This window comes from Passer montanus, unplaced genomic scaffold (assembly GCF_014805655.1).
Source record: "Passer montanus isolate IOZ18808 unplaced genomic scaffold, ASM1480565v1 scaffold158, whole genome shotgun sequence".
NCBI classification, from domain to species: domain Eukaryota; kingdom Metazoa; phylum Chordata; class Aves; order Passeriformes; family Passeridae; genus Passer; species Passer montanus.
The window spans coordinates 493,161-509,950 of record NW_024362938.1 but is presented as its reverse complement, the minus strand read 5'-3'; the positions used below and the strand labels follow the sequence as shown (position 1 = coordinate 509,950).

The following is a 16,790-nucleotide window of genomic DNA, read 5'->3' as shown; positions in this document are numbered from 1 at the left end:
CAGCGCCGGTGCCACATCCCGGGATCCCGGGGTGGCGCCCTGCTGTCCCCCACGCCGAGGGCACGGCTGTGCCAGGGCCACCTTGGTGCCATCCCGGTGGTGACAGAGCCAGCCTGGTGCCATCCTCGTGTGCCAGGGCCATCCCTGTGCCCTCTGTCCCAGTGACATCCCAGTGGTGCCGCTGCCACCCCGGCACCACCCCTTGTGTGCCATCCTGGTGGTGACCTGGGTCATCTTGGTGCCATCCCGGTGTGACAGTGCCATGCCATCCCAGTGCCCTCTGTCCCGGGTGGCTCCAGGGGCCTGGACCCTGCTCAGTGCCATCCCAGTGCCATCCCAGTGCCCTCTGTCCCCGCCGGGTTCAGGGCCCTGGACCCCGCTCGGTGCCACGCCCGTCCCCAATGTCACCAGGGTGGGGCACTGCCACCCCCGCCCTTCCTGGGTCCCGGTGCCACCCCCGAGCCCGCGCCGGGTCCCCAGGGATGCCACCCCCCGATGCCATCGGTGCCACCCCCGCAGTGTCCCCAGGGATGCCACCCCCGATGCCACCTGTGCCACCCGCGGGCGTCCTTGTGCCGCTCTTTATGGCCCTGCTGGCCTTGGGGACAAAAAGGGGGTGACAGATAAGGGGGGGGGGACAGATAACGGGGCACAGATAACGGGGGACACTGCCCTGGCGCCGCCCTGGCACCTTTGCCCACGCCAGCGTCACCCGCCTGTCCCTGCCTGTCCCCAGCCCCGCCTGGCACCGTGCCCAGCCCGGCCCCGCCACGCAGCCACCAAGGGACACCGGGGAGGCTCCGGGGCACCTTTATTGTCACCAAGCCCTGGCGGGGCACGGCATGGCACAGGTGGGTCCCCAGGTGGCACAGGGGTGCCCCCAGCCGTGCCAGGCTCAGGGGGTGCCCGCTGCCCCCCGTTTGTTCCCTCGCCGGGTGAACCTGAAGCTCTGCAGGGGATTCCCGGAGCGGGGCTGCGAAACAGGGGGGGCACAGAGGGGTCAGGGGTTTTGGGGGGATTTTGGGGTGGGATTTGGGAGATTGCGCGGTTCAGCAGGAATTTTGGGGGTGGAATTTGGGGGATTCTGAGGTTCAGGGGGGATTTTGGGGGGGATTTGGGGTCCCTCACCTTGCTGCCCCCCCGCCGGGGCCCGGCCCCTCGGGGACATTTCCTCTTTTTGGGGTTGGGGTCGGCGATGCCGCGGAGACTGGGGGGCACTGGGGGGGCAAAAGGGATTAGTGCACCCCAAAACCCAAATTCACCCCACTGCCCACCCCAAAACCACTCCCAGACCCCCATTTCCCCCATTTTTCCCTTTTATTTCCCCAAAATTTCAATTTTTTCCCCCATTTTTCCCCAACTTCCCCCATTTCTGGTACCCAGGTAGTCGTGCCCATGGCCCAGGTGTGGCTCACCCCACTTCCATTTCCCCAGTCCTTTTATTTCCCCAAAATTTCAATTTTTTTCCCCCATTTTTCCCCAACTTCCCCCATTTCTGGTACCCAGGTACTCGTGCCCATGCTCCAGGTGTGGCTGACCCCACTCCCATTTCCCCAGTTTTTATCCCATTTTCCCCCCAAAATTTCAATTTCTTTCCCCATTTTTTCCCAAAATTTCAATTTTCCCCCATTTTTCCCCAGTTTCCCCCCGTTCTGGTACCCAGGTACTCGTGCCCATGCTCCAGGTGTGGCTGACCCCACTCCCATTTCCCCAGTTTTTATCCCATTTTCCCCCCAAAATTTCAATTTCTTTCCCCATTTTTTCCCAAAATTTCAATTTTTTCCCCCATTTTTTTCCCAACATTTCAATTTTTCCCCCCATTTTTCCCCAGTTTTCCCCTGTTCTGGTACCCAGGTAGTCGGGCACGTGGCCCAGGTGTGGCTGCACGCTGGCCGGGTGCAGGGGCCGGTCGTGCCTCAGCGCCTGCAGGTCCCGGGGATTGTCCTCAAAATACACCTGGAACCCATTAATTAACCCTTCATTAATCACCAATCACTAATTAACCAGTCAATCAGCCACTGGGCCAGGGAAATTCCTCCCCTAGACTGAACTGGGTGACATCAAAATGGCAAAAATGGGGTTAAAATGGAGGGGTTGGGGAGGAAACTCCAGGATTTGGGGTTTTCCCCCAGTTTTGGGGTCTCACCTTGAGCTTCTCGCAGTTGAGCAGCTCCTGGCGCAGCTCCCGCAGCCGCGCCTCGCGCACGGCCTGCTTGGTGACAGCACGCATGGCGTCCTGGGGACAGCAGTGGGGACATTGGGGACATGGGCACAGCATTGGGGACATGGGGACAGCACTGGGGACAGCAGGGACAGGGCTGCTTGGTGACAGCACGCATGGCGTCCTGGGGACAGCAGTGGGGACATTGGGGACATGGGCACAGCATTGGGGACATGGGGACAGCACTGGGGACAGCAGGGACAGGGCTGCTTGGTGACAGCACGCATGGCGTCCTGGGGACATGGGGACATCAGGACACTGGGGACAGCAGGACACCCCCATGGCATCCTGGGGACACTGGGACATCCCTGGGGACCCCCCACCAGTGCATCCTCAGGAGGGGACACGGGGTGGCAGCAGCCCCCTGGTGTCCCCTCGGTGTCCCCACTGTCCCCCTCTGTCCCCTCGGTGTCCCCACTGTCCCCCCCTGTCCCCTCAGTGTCCCCCTGTCCCCTCAATGGCCCCACTGTCCCCCCGGTGTCCCTCACCCTGCAGCGGTACCGCAGCGTCTCGATCTCCTCCATGCGGAACTCGTAGGGCTGCAGCATGGACTGCCCGTTCTCTGTGGGGACACGGGGCCACTCGCTGTCACCTCAGCGTCCCCAAGCCCCCCTGACCACCCCCCACCGTGTCCCCAAGTGCCACCTGCTGCCAGCGTGTCCTCGATGCGCCGCAGCCCCTCCAGCTCGTCGGGCAGTGCCAGCGTCAGCGCCGTGCCAGGGCTGTCCCCGCGCGCCGTCCTGGGGACAGGGACACCCTGGGGACACCGTGGGGACACCCCCTGACACCCTGGGGACACCCTGATACCCCTGGGGACAGGGACACTGTGGGGACACCATGGTGACATGGGTGACACACCTGCCCACGCGGTGGATGTAGGACAACACTGAGCTGGGGACACCGAAGTTGTGACCCCCAAACCCCCTGCTGACCCCGAGGACACCATGGTGGCCCTGGTGACCCCGTGGTGGCCCTGTGGTGACCCCGGTGACCCCGAGGTGGCCCCGGTGACACACCTGCCCACGCGGTGGATGTAGGTCTCCACGGAGCTGGGGACATCGAAGTTGATGACGGCGGCGACGTTCTGGAAATCGATGCCACGAGAGACACCGAACTCGGGGTCCTGGGGACACTGGGGGGGCTGTCCCTTCCCGTCACCCTTCTTGTCCCCCTTCTTGTCACCCTTCCTGCAGGGACACAGGCACAGTCAGGGACATGGGGACATTGTGGGGGCTGTCACCTCCTCTCACCCTTCCTGGGGACATGGGCACAGTCAGGGACACAGGTCCCAGTCCCCAGTGCCACCCCATGTCCCCAATGTCCCCCCTGACCTGGCCGTGCCCTGGCTGTCCCCAGTGTCCCCATGTCCCCCTGACCTGGCCGTGCTTGCCCCCCCTGCGCGGGCGGTGCCGGGGGGGCTCCGCCGGCCCCTCCTCGTCGGTGGCCACGATGTAATCGTAGAGACCCCGGTTAAACTGGGCGATGACGTGGCACCTGTGGCACAGGGACATCCCAGTGTCACCAGGGACACCCCAGTGTCACCTGGGACAGGGACAGGAATTGACAGCACCAACAGGAAACCCCACCCCACAAACCCCACCCCACAAATCCCACCCCACAAACCCCCCCAGCACTCACCAGGATCTCACAGGCAGCTGCGGGTTCAGGGCACAAAAGGGAATTCCCACAAACCCCACCCCATAAATCCCATCCCACAATTCCTACTCCACTTCCACTCTGAAATCAATGGGATCAGGTGAAGACCCAGGAATTTAGGACTCAAATGGGAATTCCCATAAACCCAACCCCACAAACCTCCCAGACTCACCAGAATCTCACAGACAGCTGCAGGATGAGGGCACAAACGGGAATTCCCACAGACCCCACCCCACAAATCCCACTCCCTAAATCCCACCCCACAAACCCCCCAGCCTCACCGGGAGCGCGCGGGCAGCTGCGGGTTGAGGACAAAAGCAGGATTTCCCACAGACCCCACCCCACAAATCCCACTCCCTAAATCCCACCCCACAAACCCCCCAGCCTCACCGGGAGCGCGCGGGCAGCTGCGGGTTGAGGACAAAAGCAGGATTTCCCACAAACCCCACCCCACAACCCCCCAGCCTCACCGGGAGCGCGCGGGCAGCTGCGGGTTGAGCGCGCAGGCGGCGATCCCGAACTGCTCCAGGAAGAGCTTGAGGCGGAAGGCCCGGGCCAGGCTGCCCACGAAGAGCAGCGCGCGGCCCCGCAGCAGCCGCAGCTTCAGCAGCGCCGCCAGCAGCAGGAACTTGTCCTCCTCGGAGCCACAGCGCAGCTGGAACTGCTGCAGCTGGGAACGGCCGGGCAGCCGGGGCTCGGGGGGCACCACCTGCACCTGGGGTGGGATTTGGGGGGAAAAACCCAAAAATGGGGAGTGGGAAACTGCTGCAGCTGGGAACGGCCGCGCAGCCGGGGCTCGGGGGGAACCACCTGCACCTGGGATGGGATTTGGGGTGAAAAACCCGAATTTGGGGAGTGGGGAACTGCTGGAGATGGGGCTCAAGGGGCACCACCTGCACCTGAACGGGGTTTGGGGTGAAAAACCCGAAAATGGGAGTGGGGAATTGCCCTCGGGGCACAACCTGCACCTGGAATGGGATTTAGGGTTAAAATCCCAAAACTGGGGACTGGGGAACTGCTGGAGATGAGGGTCTGGGGACAGAACCTGCACCTGGGATTTGGGGTGAAAATCCCAAAACTGGGGACTGGCAAACTGCCCTGGGGGCACAACCTACACCTGAAATGGGATTTGAGATTAGGATCCCAAAAACAGGGATTGGGGAACTGGAATTCCCAGGGAATTTGGGGTCAGAGATGGGAAATGGGGGGTGGTGTTCCCAAATCCTGCTCCTAGAAACACAGTGTTCCCAAATCCCGGTGTTTTCCATCTCTGTGCCCGCTGCAGATCCCACAAAATGCCCCCAATGCCCCAATGCTCACGGGGTTGTGCAGCACCAGCTCCTGCAGCGCCTCCAGCTCGGGGTTCAGGGTGGCCGACACCAGTAGGGCCTGGTAGATCTTGGGCATGTGGCTGGGGGGGCACGGGGGGTCAGGGGCACCCCCAAAACCCCCCCGGGCACCCCAGAGTCCTTCTGAGTGCCCCAAGACTGCCCAGAACACCCCAAAACTGCTGAGAACCCCCATAACCCTTCAGTGCCCCTGAAACCTCAAAGACCCCAAAGCCCTCAGTGCCCCCCAAATTCTCAGTGAAATCTCAAAGCCCCAAAACCTCCCAGGGAGCCCCAAAACCTCTGAGAACCCCAAAATGGTGAGTGCCCCCAAAACCTCTCAGGGAACCCCAAAACCTCTGAGAACCCAAAACCCTCAGTGCCCCCAAAACCTCTCAGGGAGCCCCAAAACTTTAAAGACCCCAAAACCCTCATTGTCCCATCACTGTCCCCATGTCCTCACTGTCCCATGTCCCCTCCCACTGTCCCCTCCCTGTCCTCAGTGTCCCCCTCCATTACCCCCTCATTGTTCCCATGTTCCCTCCAATTGTCCCACCCATGTCCTTCCCACTGTCCCCTCCCATTGTCCCCCTGACTGTCCCCTCAGTGTCCCCTCCCTGTCCTCCTGCTGTCCCCTGGGTGTCCCCATGTCCCTCCCACTGTACCCCTCCATGTCCCCAGTGTACTCCTCACTGTCCCCATGTCCCCTCCAATTGTCCCACCCATGTCCTTCCCACTGTCCCCCTGACTGTTCCCTCAGTGTCCCCTCCCTGTCCTCCTGTGTTCTTCTCTGTGTCCCCACCGTGTCCCCTGGGTGTCCCTGGCTGTTCCCTGGCTGTCCCCTCAGTGTCCCCTCCCTGTCCTCCTGCTGTCCCCTGGGTGTCCCTGGCTGTCCCCTCAGTGTCCCCTGGCTGTTCCCTGGCTGTCCCTGGATGTCCCTGGCTGTTCCCTGGATGTCCCCTCAGTGTCCCCTGGCTGTCCCTGGATGTCCCCCCAGTGTCCCCCTGCTGTCCCCGGTGTCCCCACCAGAGCAGGGCCCACCCCTCCCGGAACCCCGGCGACCGCTGCCCGCAATCCCCCGCTCTGCCCAGCCGAACGCCGCCCCGCTGTCCCGCTGCCCCTCACCCTCAGCAGCCGCCCGTCCAGCCCCATGTGCTCGAACCCCTTCTCCTCCATCTCTGCCGCCATCTTGGCCCCGCCGCCCACACACACAGAGAGCACACTTCCGGTCGAACTGCACCGCCCACAGACACTTCCGGTGGCGCGTCCAGAGCGCCCTCAGGGCGGCTGGAAGCTTACAGCGCCCCCTGGCGGTGGAGGACCGAGAGCATCCCCAACACCCCAAAATCCCCCCGGGGTCGATTTTTGGGGGGAAACCGCACTTTGGGCAGGCAGATGAACGCTTGGAGCGCCAGGACCCCCTCCCTGCCCCAAAAACGCACCGACACCTCTTGGTGGAACCAAAAAAACCTTTATTTCCCCCCAACTTGTGGAGTGGTGCTTCTCTGCTCCCCCCCCCATGGCAGGCAGGGCACCCCAAAATCCGCAGGGAGCACCCCGGGATGGGTTTGGGGTCCCGGCAGGGAGTGGGGGGCTCTCCCCAGCACCCCAGGGTGGGTGGGATGGGTTTGGGGAACCCCTGGGGTCCCTCCCCAGCACCCCAGGGTGGGGGGATCCCCCATGACGGGGCTGAGGGTGGGTTTTGGGGAGCCCCCCGAGGGGCTTTTGGGGGGCTACACCAACTTCTTGGCCTCGAAGAAGCTCTTGAGGTGCCGCATCTGCCAGAGGCCGGTGAGGATGAGGATGACGGTCTGGGCGATGGACCACCAGAGCACGCGCTGGTTGGTGCTCTCGCTGGCCAGCCCCACAGCCCCATTCCACTCCTGTCCGCAATGTCCCCAACGTCCCCAGGGCTCCCAGTGCCACCCAATCCTTTCCCACCCCAAATCCCCCAGTTCCCCCCAGTATCCCCAGTTCCCCCCAGTTCCCCTCACCTCCTTGAGGCGCAGCAGTTTGTGCAGCAGCGGCAGCCCGTACGCTCCGGTTTTCCCCGAGCCCGTCCTGGCCCGGGCCAGCAGGTCGCGGCCCTCCATGGCCAGCGGGATGGCGCGGGCCTGGATGGCCGTGGGCGCTGCCCAGCCCAGCTCCGCCACCGCCTGCGGGCAGCGCCACGGTGACCGCCCGGCCCCGGTGCCGCCCGCGGGCAGCGCCGTGCCAGGGGGACGGGCCCCGGTGTCCCCCCGGCCAAACACCCAAAATCCCATCAATCCACCCCAAAATCCACGCTGAAACCCCATAAATCCACACTGAAACCCCATGGATTCACCCCAAAACCCCACAGACTGGGTGCTTGGTGCTCTCGCTGGTCACGTGGAACCGCTCCTCGCGGTACTGAAACACCCTAAAAATTCCCACTGAAACCCCAAAGATTCCCCCCAAAATCCAAAAAATCCACACCGAAATCCCACAGATTCACCCCAAAACCCCATAAATCCACTCTGAAACACCAACAATTCACCCCAAAATCCCATAAATCCACCCCAAAAACCCCACAGACTGGCTGGCTGGTGCTCTCGCTGGTCATACGAAACCGCTCCTCGCGGTACCGGAACGCTCCAAAAATTCCCACTGAAACCCCAAAGATTCACCCCAAACCCCCAAAGATTCACCCTAAACCCCCATGGATTTACCCCAACACCCCCTGAATTCATCCCAGAACCCTGTGGATTGACCCCAAAACCCCGTGGATTCACCTCAACCCCACGGATTGACCCCAAAACTCCACGGGTTGACCCCAAAACCCCACAGATTCACACCAACACCACTCGCGCCACCTCAAACCTGCAGATCCACCCCCACGCGGAACCGCTCCTCGCGGTACTGAAACACCCTAAAAATTCCCACTGAAACCCCAAAGATTCCCCCCAAAATCCAAAAAATCCACACCGAAATCCCACAGATTCACCCCAAAACCCCATAAATCCACTCTGAAACACCAACAATTCACCCCAAAATCCCATAAATCCACCCCAAAAACCCCACAGACTGGCTGGCTGGTGCTCTCGCTGGTCATACGAAACCGCTCCTCGCGGTACCGGAACGCTCCAAAAATTCCCACTGAAACCCCAAAGATTCACCCCAAAACCCCAAAAATTCACCCCAAACCCCCACGGATTCACCCCAACACCCCCTGAATTCATCCCAGAACCCTGTGGATTGACCCCAAAACCCCGTGGATTCACCTCAACCCCACGGATTGACCCCAAAACTCCACGGGTTGACCCCAAAACCCCACAGATTCACACCAACACCACTCGCGCCACCTCAAACCTGCAGATCCACCCCAAACCCACACGGCCCGACCCCAAACCCCCCAAACCCCCCAGCCCCGCGGCGCCGCTGACCCGCTGGTAGTTCTGCTCCTTCTGGATCTGCTCCACCTGGTCGAGCAGCTGGCGCGCGCGGAGCTGCAGCTCCGTCAGCTTGTCCTTGGCGGCGATCTCGGGGTAGTTGTTGGTGTGCTCGCCCACCTGGATGTCCAGGTGCACCCGCTGCGGGACAGGGCACGGGCTGGCACCGGGGCGGGCGCCGGGGCGCCAGCCACGGCCACGGGGTCAAACATGGCACCAACCATGGCGCCAGCCACGGCCACGGGCGTGGGGTCAAACACGGTGCCAACCATGGCTGCAAACATGGCTCCAACCAACCATGGCACCAGCAATGCACAGCCACAGAGAGGGCACACAGCTGGCACCAGCGCTGGCACTTCCCTGGGGCTGGCACGGGAGGCTGTGCCAGGGCCGTGCCAGGCTGCCCCAGGGCATTACCAGCTTGCCGCCGGCGAACAGCGCCATGCGGGTGGAGTTGGAGTGCAGGCAGATCTGGTGCTCGCCCGGCGTGTGCGACGTGAAGGTGAAGCGCCCCTCGGAGCCGTACTGCCGCGACATCACCACCTGTGCCAACGCGGGGACAGCTCAGGGCCACGGGCACCGGGGCATGGCCACCAACACCCCCGGGGCACTGGGGCACGGCCACAGGCACCGCCCGTGCCAACGTGGGGACACTGTCAGGGCCATGGGCATGGCTACTGGCGTGCCCAGGGGGTGCCCAGGAACTTTTCCCCCTGCCCGGGGGGTGCCCAAACCTCCCAGGAACACAACCCCATGCCCAGGGGATGCCCAGGAATCCTTCCCTGTGCCCAGGGGATGCTCAGGACCCCCTCCTCATGCCTCACTGGGGTGCCCAAATCCTCTCATAGACCCCTCCCCGTGCCCAGGGGATGCCCAGGAATCCTTCCCTGTGCCCAGGGGATGCTCAGGACCCCCTCCTCATGCCTCACTGGGGTGCCCAAATCCTCTCATAGACCCCTCCCCGTGCCCAGGGGATGCCCAGGACCCCCCTCACCTTTCCAGCCCAGGAATCCTTCCCTGTGCCCAGGGGATGCTCAGGACCCCCTCCTCGTGCCTCATGGGGGTGCCCAAACCCTCTCATGGACCCCTCCCCATGCCCAAGGGATGCCCAGGAACCCTTCCCCGTGCCCAGAGGATGCTCAGGACCCCCTCCTCGTGCGGGTGCCCAAACCCTCTCATGGACGCCTCCCCGTGCCCAGGGGATGCCCAGGAGCCCCCCTCACCTTTCCGTCGGGGTCCTTGACCTCCACGTGCATGCCCAGCCCGGGCGTGGAGGGCAGGAAGGACTCGGACTGTTTGTCCCACAGCTGCGTCCGGTAATTGCCTGGCACCGAGCGGGCACACGGGCTCGGAGCCGACCCCGGTGCCCGGTGGGCTCTGATCCCCCCCGAGCCCCTCGGTGGAGCTGCCCGCCAATCCCGGCACCCCCTCCGGTGCTCTCCCGGTGGTCTCTCCCGTTCCCCCCCATTCCCGGTGGTCTCTCCCGTTCCCCCCCCGCCATTCCCGGTGGTCTCTCCCGTCCCCTCCCATTCGCGGTGGTCTCTCCCGTTCCCCCCTCACGGCCCCCGCCGCCCGCCCGCACCGATGACCATGGTCTCGTCGGGGATCTCCTCGATGAAGCAGCGCTTCTCGGTCTCCCCGATGTGGAAGTAGAGCCCGTGCGCGCCCCAGGCCAGCAGCAGCACCGCGGCCACCGCCGCCCTCAGCGCTTCCCACGGCGCCGCCATGGTCCCTCCTGCCCTCCCGCCGGGGGCGCTCTGCGCATGCGCCAGCGCCTCACCCGGCTCAGCGCGCACGCGCCGCGCTCCCGGCGCACGCGCAGTGCCGCCCTCAGCGCCCTGCCCGTCCCTCGCTGCTTCGCGCCTCGCTCTGCGCATGCGCAACACCCACGGCCACTCAGCGCTCCCCACGCCGCCCCGGCGCGCTTCCCGCTGCTCCCGCGGCGCGCATGCGCGCCCGCCGCCGCTGTGGCGCAGCGGGGAGGGCGCTGCTCTCTCGCCGCAGAAACCGCGGGTTCGAGCCCCGCCGCGGCTGTCGCGGTGTCCCCGCGGCGTGTCGCGCTGTCACCCCCCCTTCCCCCGCCATGTGTCCCCTCGGCTGTCACCCCGCGGGGGTGCTGAGCAATGGCGGGGGCGGGGCGCGCCCTTCTCCTCAGGAGTGTGGCAACACCACCGGCAACTTTCTCGCTTCCTTCCTTCTTCCCTCGCCGCCGCCCGCTGCGCCCGGAGCCGGGGTCCCACCGGAGCCGGGGTCCCACCGGAGCCGGGGGCGTCACAGCAGCCGGGGGTGCCACCAGAACCGGGGGTGCCACCAGAGCCGGGGTGCCACCGGAGCCGGGGGTCCCGCAGGAGCCGGGGGTCGCAGCGGAGCCGGGGTCTCAGCAGAAGCCGGGGGTCGCACCGCAGCCGGGGGTGTCACGGGAGCCGGGGGTCCCATGGGTGAGCGCTGCCCGGGGACCCCGCGCACGGCCCGCAGGGGGCACGGAGCGCCGGGCACGGCCGGTGCCCCCGGGAGGGGTCCCCGCGGCTCGGGGGGCGCGGGCAGGGGGCGCGGGGGTCTCCGGGCGGCCGCCCTCAGCCTCGCCCTCCTCTTCCTCCGCGCAGAGGCCGAAGGCTCTGCCCTCTGCCGCGCGCCCGCGCTGCAGACCACGGTGTTCCGGTACCGGTAAGGGACAGCCCGCGGGTGGCGGGGCACGGCGGGGTGGCACGGGACGGGCGGCACCCAGGGGTGTCCCCGCTGTCCCCGCTCTGCCCGGCAGGCTGTGGGACGTGAACCAGCGCTCGCTGTACCTGCGCGGGGGGCAGCTGCTGGCCGGGCACCTGCAGGGCGCCAACGCCGCGCTGGAAGGTGACACGGGGACAGCGCGGGGACGTGCCCGGGGACAGCGGGGACGCGCGCTGAGGGTCCCGTGTCGCCTGCAGAGAAGGTGTTCTGGGTGCCCAACCGCGCCCTGGAGCCCGCGCGGCTGCCGGTGATCCTGAGCGTGCGGAGCGGCTCCCGCTGCCTGCGCACCGAGCGCGGCCCCGGCGGGGACCCGCGGCTGCGCCTGCAGGTGGGGACAGCCAGGGGACAGCGAGGGGACAGCGAGGGGACAGCACAGGGGACAGGGACAGGCATGCCAAGAGGATGGGGACATCACAGGGATGGGGATGGAGATGGGGACACCGTGGGAATGGCGACACCGCAGGGATGGTGACATCAAAGGGATGGGGACACCAAGGGATGGGGACACCGTGGGGTGGTGGTGCGCATGGAGACACAAAAGTTTTGGGGAGGGGACAGCACAGGGGACAGCGGGGGGACAGCACAGGGGACAGCACAGAGGACAGAGCGGGGACAGCGGGGACAGCGAGGGGACAGCGGGGACAGCGGGGACAGCGGGGGGACAGCGGGGACAGCGGGGACAGGGGGGAAAGCGGGGACAGTGTGGGGATAGCAGGGACAGCACAGGGGACAGCGGGGGGACAGGGACAGGCATGCCAAGAGGATGGGGACATCACAGGGATGGGGATGGAGATGGGGACACCGTGGGAATGGCGACACCGCAGGGATGGTGACATCAAAGGGATGGGGACACCAAGGGATGGGGACACCGTGGGGTGGTGGTGCGCATGGAGACACAAAAGTTTTGGGGAGGGGACACCTGGGGACACGGGCCCGCAGCGATGGGACCCCGCTGGCTGGGGACATCGCACCGTGCCCGGCCGCTGTCACACGCTGTCGCCGCGGGTGACGCGGGGGTGGCACCGCAGGACGTGGACATCCGGGAGCTGCCCCGCGCCGGTGACAGCGCTGTCGCCTTCACCTTCTTCCGCTCCTACCGGGACGGGCTGTGGCGCTTCGAGTCGGCCGCGCACCCCGGCTGGTTCCTGTGCACGTCCCCGCGCGGCCACCAGCCCCTGGCGCTCTGTCGCCACCGCGATGTCACCTCCCAGCTGCTCGACTTCTACTTCCAGCTCTGCTGAGCGCCCCCGGGCCCCGCGCGGCGACAGCCGAGCCCCAGGGTGGTGGCATCTTCCTGGGGAGGGTGGCATCACCCCAGGGTGGCGACATCCTCATCCCAGCACGGTGACATCCCCCTGGGGACGGTGGCATTCCCCTCAGCACGGTGACATCCTCACCACAGGGTGGTGGCACCTTCCTGGGGAGGGTGGCATCACGCCCAGGGTGGCGACATCCTCGCGCAGGGAGGGTGACATCCTCGCTCCTCGGTGACATCTTCCCCAGGACGGTGACATCCAGCCGGGACCGCGCCATCCCCCTGGGGACAGCGACATCCCTCCCCCGGGGTGGTGCCACCCTCCTGGGGACAGTGCCATCCCCTCGGGGACAGCGACATCCGCCCCGGACGCCGGTGCGGGAATAAAGAGATGCCGAGGCCATCGGTGCCCGAGTGTGGGTGGCTCCCTGTTGGCACACGGGCGGCACACGGGCGGCACACGGGTGGCACGGCGGGGACAGGGCGGGGCTGCTGGCCCCGCTGGATGTGTCACCGCGGCGGAGTGGCCGCTCTTGCGCCACCCGCGCCATGGGGACAGAGCGGGGACGTCCCCGGGGGGGGTGGCGCGGCCCCTTCCCGGATCCGGTGGGGCCGCGCGGGGACAGCGCGGGGACAGCGCGGGGACAGGGAGTGGGGGACAACAGGGACAGGGAAAGAGGGACATTAGGGACAGGGAAGGTGGCATTTTGGGGACAGAGCCACGGGATTTTTGGGATATGGGACCACAGGAACAGGGGACACCATGGGGACACCGTGGGGACAGAGCACACGGGATCATGGGGACAAGGCACACAACACCTTGGGGACAGGAGATGTGGGGCCTTGGGGACAAGGGACACAGGGGTGGCACACTGGGGACACTGGGAGAATTTGGGGACGGTGCTCACAGCACCTTGGGGACAGCACTCATGGTGACAATGTGATGTCACCACAAGGGGATGGCACCACAGGGGCCTGGCAGGGGCCACCCACGGGACAGGGGACACTGCGGGGACAGGCCTGGCACAGGCGACACGGCACAGGGGACATCCCCGCCACGGGCATCAGGGAGGTGGCATTTCGCCATCGCTCGGTGTCACTGTCGCTGTCACCAGCCCAGTTCGCGGGGCGGGCTCTGTCCCCGCCCGCCCGGCCCTTTAAAGCCGCTGTCACCCGCGGGGACACGGCCCAGAGGACAAGGGACACGGTCCCGGAGGTGGCACGTCCGCAGGTGCCACCGGGGACAGGGTCAAGTTCGGGGACAATTCTGCTGGCACCCGTGCCACCTGTGCCACCTGTGTCACCCTCTCCGCAGGCCCAGCCATGTCACACGCGGCCAGAGCTGCCCTCAGGTGAGTGGGGACATCGCGGGGACATCGCAGGGACAGAATGTCCCCATGTTGTCCCCATGCCTGGGAGTGCCACCTCCCCTCCTCCCCGGTGTCACCTGCCCTGACCCCTGTGTCCCCGCAGGGGGACACCCCGGGGACACCGCCAGGGGGTCACGTCGGGGAACGGGGACACGGCTGAGAACGTCATCGACCCCGACATGGTGGCCTTGTTCGAGGACTTCCTGGGGACAGGTGGGTGCAGGTGTCCCCGTGTCCCTGCTCCAAATGTCCCTGTGTCCCTGCCTGTCCTTGCCCCCATGTCCCCGTGCCCATCCCTGTCCCCGTGTCCCTGTCCCCATGTCCCCGTGTCCCTGTCCCCATCTCTGCTCCACATGTCCCTGTGTCCCTGTCCCCAAGGCCCTGTGTCCCTGCCTGTCCTTGCCCCCATGTCCCCGTGCCCATCCCTGTCCCCGTGTCCCTGTCCCCATGTCCACACCTGTCTATCCCCACATCCCTGTGATGTCCCCATGTCACTGTGCCCCGTGTCCCCGTGTCCCCATGTCCCACATCCCCACCTGTCTGTGCCCCTGTCCCCGTGTCCCACGTCCCCCTGTCCATCCCGCTGTCGTCCACACCTGTCTATCCCCACATCCCTGTGATGTCCCCATGTCCCTGTGTCCCCGTGTCCTACATCCCCACCTGTCTGTGCCCCTGTCCCTGTGTCCCATGTCCCCTGTCCACCCCGCTGTCCGTGTCTCATGTCCCCTGTCCCCGTGTCCCCTGTCCATCCCGCTGTCTGTGCCCCTGTCCCCGTGTCCCATGTCCCCTGTCCACCCCGCTGTCCGTGTCTCATGTCCCCTGTCCCCGTGTCCCCTGTCCATCCCGCTGTCCGTGTCTCATGTCCCCGTGTCCCATGTCCCCCTGTCCACCCCGCTGTCCGTGTCTCATGTCCCCTGTCCCCGTGTCCCCAGAGGTGGCGGTGGCCTTCGGGGCGGCGCGCCCCGGGGCCCGGCCGTACCACTACGTGCTGCGGGACACGGAGCAGCAGGGGCTGTGCCTGCGCCACGGCCACCTGGTGGCCACCAGCCTGCAGGGGGCCAACGCCACCCAGGAAGGTGGGTGACACTGTGGGTGACACCCTGGGGGAGGACAGGGGTGACACTCCATGGGTGACACCCTGGGGGGATAGGGGTGACAATCCATGGCCGTACCACTACGTGCTGCGGGACACGGAGCAGCAGGGGCTGTGCCTGCGCCACGGCCATCTGGTGGCCACCAGCCTGCAGGGGGCCAACGCCACCCAGGAAGGTGGGTGACACCGGGGACAGGGGTGACAATGCGTGGGTGACACCCTCGGGGACAGGGGTGACAATCCACGGGTGACACCATGGGGGGACAGGGGTGACAATCCATGGGTGACACCCTGCGGGGACAGGGGTGACACTCTGTGGGTGACACCAGGGGACAGGGGTGCCACTCCATGGGTGTCCCTCTGGGGGTGACAGCAGTGACAATCTGTGGCGTCCCTCTATGGGGATAGGGTGCCGCTCCGTGGGTGACACCTGGGGACAGGGTGCCGCTCCGTGGGTGTCCCTCTGGGTGGCAGCGGTGACGCCCCCGTGTCCCGCAGAGCCCATCAGCGTTGTCCCCAACCGGCACCTGGAGCGCCGGCGCTGTCCCCTCATCGTGGGCATCCGCGGTGGCACCCGCGCCCTGTCCTGTGGCACCGGCCCCGAGCCCCGGCTGAGCCTGGAGGTGACACGGGGGACACGGGGGGTGACTCGGTGTGGGGCAGTGGGGACACAAAGCGGGGACAGGCCAAGGTGGGACAGCTTGAGATGGGTCAACCCAAGGTGGGTCAGCCAAGGTGGGGACACCCTGGGGTGGTGGGGACCCAAAAATGAGTCAGCCCAAGGTGGGGCACCCAGAGGTGGCTCAGCCCAAGGTGGGGCACCCAGGGTGGACAATCCCAGGTGGACAATCCTGGGAAGAGTCACGCCAAGGCGTGGTGGGCACCCGGGGCTGGCTCAGCCCAAGGTGGGGCACCCTGAAGTGGCATCGTCCCCAAAAACGTGTGTCACCAGGAAGTGGGGATTCCCCAGGGCGGGGTCACTTAGTGGTGGCATCACCTGGGGGTGGGGCCACCCGGGGGTGGGGCCACCCGGGGGTGGGGCCACCTGATGTTGTTGTCACCTGGAGATGGGGTCACCTGCAGATGGCTGTTCCTTGAGGTGATGTCACCTGGGGTTGGGGTCACCTGGGGGTGAGATCACCTGGAAACTGGGTCAGTGTGGGCTCCTCGAGGTGGTGTCACCCGGACGTGGGGACACCTGGAGGTGGTGCCACCTGCAGATTCGTGTCCCCCGAGGTGACACCACCAGCCCCGCGCCGCTGCTGTCACCGCTCGGTGCCACCACTTGCTGTCCCCTGCCTGGCAGGACGTGGGGCTGCTGGAGCTGTTCTCGGGTGACAAGGACAGGGCCACGCCCTTCACCTTCTACAAGACCTTCGGGGGCTCCACGCACACCTTCGAGGCCGCCGCCTTCCCCGGGCTCTTCCTCAGCACGGCCACGGGCCCGGGCGAGGCGCTGGCCCTGGCGCCGGGGGCCACCGCCTTCTACCTGCGCCGCCAGTGACAGTGCCACCAGCCAGGGACATTCCCCAGTGCCACCGCCTTCTACCTGCGCCGCCAGTGACACCGGGGACATCCATGGTGGGACATCCCTGGGGCCACCACCTTCTATCTGTGCCACAAGTGACAGTGCCACCAGCCAGGGACTTCCATGGTGGGACATCCCTGAGGGGACATCCATGGTGCCACCACCTTCTATCTGCGCCGCCAGTGACAGTGCCACCAGCCAGGGA

General features: G+C 65.9%; 4 protein-coding genes across 8 annotated transcripts; 2 read left to right on the top strand and 2 right to left on the bottom strand.

The window, feature by feature from the left end:
* Positions 1-794: 794 nt before the first annotated feature.
* DDX56 (DEAD-box helicase 56) lies at positions 795-6,393 on the bottom strand. The gene is made up of 12 exons (XM_039702672.1): positions 6,331-6,393; positions 6,232-6,269; positions 5,198-5,288; positions 4,348-4,592; positions 3,646-3,715; positions 3,238-3,395; positions 2,867-2,961; positions 2,710-2,783; positions 2,147-2,236; positions 1,851-1,956; positions 1,129-1,217; positions 795-973 (listed from the first exon to the last, which is right to left on the bottom strand). The coding sequence occupies exons 1-12, from the start codon at positions 6,391-6,393 to the stop codon at positions 896-898; spliced, it is 1,197 nt and encodes a 398-aa protein (XP_039558606.1). The 3' UTR covers positions 795-895.
* Positions 6,394-6,656: 263 nt separating this feature from the next.
* On the bottom strand, positions 6,657-10,507 carry TMED4 (transmembrane p24 trafficking protein 4). The gene is made up of 6 exons (XM_039702668.1): positions 10,198-10,507; positions 9,839-9,939; positions 9,033-9,158; positions 8,610-8,756; positions 8,065-8,085; positions 6,657-7,067 (listed from the first exon to the last, which is right to left on the bottom strand). The coding sequence occupies exons 1-6, from the start codon at positions 10,490-10,492 to the stop codon at positions 6,939-6,941; spliced, it is 819 nt and encodes a 272-aa protein (XP_039558602.1). The 5' UTR covers positions 10,493-10,507; the 3' UTR covers positions 6,657-6,938.
* Positions 10,508-10,683: 176 nt separating this feature from the next.
* LOC120499154 (interleukin-1 family member 10-like) lies at positions 10,684-12,977 on the top strand. Of its 5 annotated transcripts, XM_039702665.1 has the most exons (5): positions 10,684-11,053; positions 11,219-11,279; positions 11,374-11,462; positions 11,537-11,667; positions 12,368-12,977. In XM_039702665.1, the coding sequence occupies exons 1-5, from the start codon at positions 10,699-10,701 to the stop codon at positions 12,578-12,580; spliced, it is 849 nt and encodes a 282-aa protein (XP_039558599.1). In that variant the 5' UTR covers positions 10,684-10,698; the 3' UTR covers positions 12,581-12,977. The 5 variants fall into 5 exon arrangements, with proteins under 5 accessions (XP_039558599.1, XP_039558597.1, XP_039558601.1 ...); XM_039702663.1 differs by having other exon boundaries at positions 10,684-11,279; XM_039702666.1 differs by lacking the exon at positions 11,374-11,462 and having other exon boundaries at positions 10,700-11,053.
* Positions 12,978-13,565: 588 nt separating this feature from the next.
* On the top strand, positions 13,566-16,561 carry LOC120499159 (interleukin-36 receptor antagonist protein-like). Its single transcript, XM_039702671.1, has 5 exons — positions 13,566-13,946; positions 14,068-14,177; positions 14,897-15,040; positions 15,556-15,680; positions 16,364-16,561. The coding sequence occupies exons 1-5, from the start codon at positions 13,918-13,920 to the stop codon at positions 16,559-16,561; spliced, it is 606 nt and encodes a 201-aa protein (XP_039558605.1). The 5' UTR covers positions 13,566-13,917.
* Positions 16,562-16,790: the final 229 nt, after the last annotated feature.

What these genes read in the sequence shown, in the direction of transcription:
- DDX56 (XM_039702672.1), bottom strand. Translation starts at nt 6,393, where the DNA reads ATGGCGGCAGAGATGGAGGAGAAGGGGTTCGAGCACATGGGGCTGGAC. An exon ending in CAGCTGCCCGCGCGCTCCCG is followed by an intron (nt 3,716 to 4,347) that starts GTGAGGCTGGGG and finishes CCTGTGCCACAG; the next exon opens with GTGCCACGTCATCGCCCAGT. An exon ending in CCACGTGCCCGACTACCTGG is followed by an intron (nt 1,218 to 1,850) that starts GTACCAGAACAG and finishes TTGCCCCCCCAG; the next exon opens with TGCCCCCCAGTCTCCGCGGC.
- TMED4 (XM_039702668.1), bottom strand. Translation starts at nt 10,492, where the DNA reads ATGCGCAGAGCGAGGCGCGAAGCAGCGAGGGACGGGCAGGGCGCTGAG. An exon ending in TGTTCGCCGGCGGCAAGCTG is followed by an intron (nt 8,757 to 9,032) that starts GTAATGCCCTGG and finishes CCTGTCCCGCAG; the next exon opens with CGGGTGCACCTGGACATCCA. An exon ending in ACCGCGAGGAGCGGTTCCGC is followed by an intron (nt 7,068 to 8,064) that starts GTGGGGGTGGAT and finishes GGGGCTGTGGGG; the next exon opens with CTGGCCAGCGAGAGCACCAA.
- LOC120499154 (XM_039702663.1), top strand. Translation starts at nt 10,699, where the DNA reads ATGTGTCCCCTCGGCTGTCACCCCGCGGGGGTGCTGAGCAATGGCGGG. An exon ending in CGCCAACGCCGCGCTGGAAG is followed by an intron (nt 11,463 to 11,536) that starts GTGACACGGGGA and finishes TGTCGCCTGCAG; the next exon opens with AGAAGGTGTTCTGGGTGCCC. An exon ending in ACCCGCGGCTGCGCCTGCAG is followed by an intron (nt 11,668 to 12,367) that starts GTGGGGACAGCC and finishes GTGGCACCGCAG; the next exon opens with GACGTGGACATCCGGGAGCT.
- LOC120499159 (XM_039702671.1), top strand. Translation starts at nt 13,918, where the DNA reads ATGTCACACGCGGCCAGAGCTGCCCTCAG. An exon ending in GGCCAACGCCACCCAGGAAG is followed by an intron (nt 15,041 to 15,555) that starts GTGGGTGACACT and finishes CGTGTCCCGCAG; the next exon opens with AGCCCATCAGCGTTGTCCCC. An exon ending in AGCCCCGGCTGAGCCTGGAG is followed by an intron (nt 15,681 to 16,363) that starts GTGACACGGGGG and finishes CCTGCCTGGCAG; the next exon opens with GACGTGGGGCTGCTGGAGCT.